General features: G+C 45.1%; 1 protein-coding gene across 1 annotated transcript in view; it reads left to right on the forward strand.

The window, feature by feature from the left end:
- The window catches only part of LOC126492750 (5-hydroxytryptamine receptor 5B), a 23,283-nt gene extending 20,539 nt beyond the window's left edge, over positions 1 to 2,744 (forward strand). The window contains exon 2 of the mRNA XM_050129330.1: positions 1,734 to 2,744. Within this exon, the coding sequence (XP_049985287.1) occupies positions 1,734 to 2,069 (336 nt within the window). The 3' untranslated portion in view covers positions 2,070 to 2,744. The remainder of the gene's footprint in view (positions 1 to 1,733) is intronic.
- Positions 2,745 to 4,783: the final 2,039 nt, after the last annotated feature.

Genomic DNA, 4,783 nt, shown 5'->3' on the forward strand with positions numbered 1-4,783 from the left:
TCTGTATGTGGGTGTGTAATGCTAGTTTTCAAGTGTGAGTGCGCAGGCATATGTGTGCTTGTGAATTTGGAAGCCAAAGATGGGTGCTGGCTGTCTTGCTTGATTGCTCTCTACTTTATCTTAGGGTTAGTAAGGCAGGGTCTCTCACCCTGCCAGGTTGAGCCAGTCTCGCTAGCCAGCTTGCTCAAGGAATCTGCTGTCTCTATTTACTTTGCTGCAATTACAGGTGATCTGTCATGCCTGGCCAGCATTTACATGGGTGCTAGGAATCTGAAATCTGGTCCTTACACTTGTGTGGCAAAGTGAGTACTCGCTGAGTCATCTCTCCAGTCTAATAACTAATTTATGATACAGAGCCATTTAGAGTTTGTTTTTTAATCTAGGCAAAGCAGAATTATTACATGACTTATAAGGATCCACTTCCCATTGTAATTATACAATACGTTACAGTGCTAATGTGGACAGACTGTCTCTCTAGGGCAGACTCTGTAAGGACCAGGGTTGTGTCTGCTTCACTGGTGGCACCAATTCCAGTCCCAGTCTCCGGCATGAATATGGATGGGTGAATGCCTGTAGCGGGGGTTATTCTTGGCACGGATGTTGTATCCAGTGCTCATCTTCCTTGGATCCTCAGTGCAGAGCAGTCTCAGCAGCCTGCTTCACAGGGAGGCAAGCAGGCTTGGAGGGGCAGATGAGCTTGCCCAGTCCCAACCACGGGTCAGACACATACATAGTCACACAAGACACATCATATATGTGGTGTGGCAGTGGTGGCACACACCTTTAATCCCACTACTTAGGAAATAGAGGCAGGCAGATCTCTGTGAGTTTGAAACCAGCATGATCTACAGAGCAAGTTCCAGGACAGCCAAGGTTACACAGAGGAAACCCTGTCTCACAAAAACAAATCAAAACAAAACAAAAGAAACAAAAACAACAACAGAAAAGCACTATAAAGTTTTAGTAATCAAGAGTGTGTTCTGTTAGCAAAAAAGCATATAAACACAGTAGATCAGTGGAACATGGAAAAACATGGAGAGCCCAATAATAAATACACACACATATATATATGTCTGCGTATCTGTGTGTGTGTCTCTGTGTGTGAGAGAGAGAGAAGGAGAGAGAGAGAGTTAAAATGTCAATTTGCAACCACTTGGGAAGGGACTTTCAATGAGGGATGACCATTGGGCATTTCTGTGAGTGATTGTCTTTATTCCATTAAATGGCATTGGAAGACCCAGCCCACTTTAGACAGTACCATTCACTAAGTTTGAGTCCTGGGCTGGGTAAGAGATGGTGAGCTAAACAGTACAGTCATGTACTCATTCATTTCTCTCTGCTCTCGAGTGTGGATATGATGTGACCAGCTCTGAGGTTTTGTTGTCTTGATTTCCCCACTATGATGGACTGGAACCCAGAAATAAGACTGAAATAAGTCCTTAGTCTTCTAAGTTGTTTTCATCAGGGTATTTTATCAAAGCAGTAGAAATGAAATTAGGGCATACAGTCGGCTGCTCTAAGGGGCAGAGATAATAAAATAAACCATGTTTGGAGGTTCTCACCCATTTTGATAAAAATAAAAATTGCCCTTTAAAAGGTTTAACAATTTAAACAAATAAAACCTGAGCCTTGTGACCTCACTTCTCCGACAGAACTGAGAATAGCTAGCTTTCCTCTTGTTCACTGTTTCCTCTTGTTCTGTTGTTTTGATTCCATATTTCCTTTGTTCCAAGGCGAAGAAGGCGCCTCAGGAGGCTGAGATGGTGTTCACAGCACGCTGCAGAGCCACAGTGACCTTCCAGACGAGCGGAGACTCGTGGCGGGAGCAGAAGGAGAAGCGGGCAGCCATGATGGTGGGGATCTTGATCGGCGTGTTTGTGCTGTGTTGGATTCCTTTCTTCCTGACGGAGCTCATCAGCCCGCTCTGTGCCTGTAGCCTGCCACCAATCTGGAAAAGCATATTCCTGTGGCTTGGGTACTCCAATTCCTTCTTCAACCCCTTGATTTACACAGCCTTTAATAAGAACTACAACAATGCCTTCAAGAGCCTCTTCACTAAGCAGAGATAGAAAGGGCTGGGGGACATAAGGGAAGACCAGGGAAGAACAAGGGGTTTGTGATTCCTGTTTCAACGTGGGCATTCTCTCCACCACACACTAACGACACTTCAAAAGTCACACCATTGGGCCTGGAATATGGAATGATTCTCAGGAAGGACACAACTGTTTGGCAACACACCCATGCCTTCTACAGAAAGACACAACAGACATTACTAGTGGATTGTGGTACACGTCTGCACTAGGCAGAAACCCTGCCAAACCCTTCCAGGTTATACTTTAGGTAGTACTGTAATTCATTAGATTTGACATGTGACAAAGTTGATATGCTTTTGTTTTATTTAATTTTCTGCTCTTCAGTGAGGGCCTCTCAGGGCTTTCCTGAGATTGTCTCCTTGACATAGCTTCTGCTTTCCTCTCTCCACCAGAAGAGTTTGCCCTTATCAGCTTCGTGCACACCTCCGCAAGGCGATGATTCTTAGCTTGGAAACATATGAACCTCATCTGAAGCCCTGTTAAAAAGTGTTTCATGCAGGTGTCTTCAAGATGGCTCAGTGGATAAAGGCTCCTGCCACCAAGCCTGGGGAACTGCTTTTGAGCCTTGAGACCCACATAGTCGCAGGGAAGAGAGAAATCCAACTACTGCAAGTTGTCCCCGACCTGCACATATGTGCCAGCAGCCCTCTCTCCCCGTGCACACAAAATAAATAATACTTATAATTTAAAGATAGAAAAAGTGTTCTTTAATTCACACAGACCGATTCAGACTGGTCTAGTATTGCGGTGTCTCAGTGGTTTTTCTGTTTTGTGTCTGTTGTTATTAATTTCAGACAGGGTCTCCTATATAGTCCTGACTGGGCTAGAACTCACTATGTATGCCAGGCTGGCCTCTAACTAACAGAGATTCACCTGCCTCTGCTTCCTGAGGGCTGAGATTAAAGGCGTGCATCTTATCATGCCCAGCTATTATTGGCTTTTTAATTAGTCCATATGAGATACTGCTGGGTACTTACATAACTCTTCAAAGTTTTGTTTTTTTAAGATTTATTTTTATTTTTACTGATGTGTATACGTGTATGTGTGTGTACATGTTGGTGTCTGCAGTGACCAGAAGAGGGTGTCAGAATCCCTGGAGCTGGAGTTAAAGGCAGTTCTAAGTTGCCCCACAGGGATACTAGAAAGCAAACTCTTCCTCTTCAAGAGCAACAAGTGCTTTTAACTGCTGAGCCATCTCTCCAGCTCATTTTTTAGAAACTCTTTAGACTAGTTAAATGGGCATTTCTGGGTATGATCCACACAGCAGGTCTCCTTGTAGCTCCTCACATGGCCTGCTGTGACGTCTCCTCTATCACAGGCAAGGACAGCTGTTAGAAGCTACTGATGCATGTATGCTTGCAGACACACATACATGTGTATGTATGTGTGTGCCTGTGTGCCTGTATGTGCATGAGTGAGGATGTGTGTGTCTGTGTGCATTCCTGTGCATGCATGGGTGTGCATGTGTGCATGATTGTGGTTTGTGTGTGTGTCTGTGTGTATAGGCAATAAAAATACTTCTAAGGTGTTCCTTTCTTGGCCCATTATCAATTGATTTATGGTGCCTACTCCAAGATTGAGAGTGTGAGGCTCGCTGTGTACTTACAATCCAAACCACATAGCCTCTATATCATACAAATCCTTTTGGCTGAAAGACACTAAGGGTCATAGTGAGCTGTGCAGCTACAAAAACCTGAGTGGCCCATAGAACAAACCTTTATCACCTTGCAGAGATGCCACATCCCTGCTGAGATGGTCTGTGTGGGCCTTTCCAGCTTTGGTTGTCTTCTTAGGCTCCCTGGAATGAGCAGGGTGAGTTCTCAAGAGAGGGCAAGAGAGTGAACAAGCCGAAGCCCCCAAAACTCACATTAAGCCTGCTGATGCCCCATGGGCAGGAGCCCAAAGTGGGGACAGAAAAGTGCACACTAGGAGGTAAGAAAAACAGTTCTGGGAAAATGGCTCATGAGGCAAAGTGCTTACTGGAAATCCAAGGATATGAGTTTGACTTGCCAGAACCCAGATGAAGCTGAACACAGAAGTGTGCATCTGTAATCCCAGGGTTCCTATGGTTACTGGAGGGCAGAGATGGGGATCCCTGGAAGTGTGCATCTGTAATCCCAGGGTTCCTGTGGTGACTGGGGGCAGAGACGGGGAAATCCCTGGAAGCTTTCAGGTCAACTAGCCTGGGTTATGGGGCAGTGAGCAAGAGTCTTTGCCCCCAACAAGACTAAAGGTAAAGATTAGCACCCAAGGATGACCTCTGACCTCTACCTACTCTATGACAAATGCTCACCTGCTCTTCCACACACATCACACACACCAAGATGAACAGAAGATGTTAATGTAAACACGGAAATAAGTCCAAGAATAATAAAGAAAGAGTGCGGACTGGGAATGTAGCTCAGTTGGGAGAGTGCTTTTCTATCAACATGAGGTCCTGGGTTTGATATTCACCACCACATAAAACAAGTTTAGTGGAACGTGCCTGCTGATCCCACTTAGATGGAGGCAGGCAGATCAGAAGTTCAAGTCATCCTCAACTATATAGGAAGTTTGTGGTGGTTTGAAAGTGTAAAGGCGTAAGCGAATGCAGACAGATTGTCAAAATATAGACAGCTTTAATGGAGGAATAGACTTACAGAACCACCGTTCCCGCGGAGTCCAGGAAAGCAGAAGCGAGCGCTGGGAGC

The sequence above is a fragment of the Alexandromys fortis genome, unplaced genomic scaffold (assembly GCF_014885135.2).
Source record: "Alexandromys fortis isolate MF-2015 unplaced genomic scaffold, M_Fortis_MF-2015_v1.1 scaffold_287, whole genome shotgun sequence".
Lineage (NCBI taxonomy): Eukaryota > Metazoa > Chordata > Mammalia > Rodentia > Cricetidae > Alexandromys > Alexandromys fortis.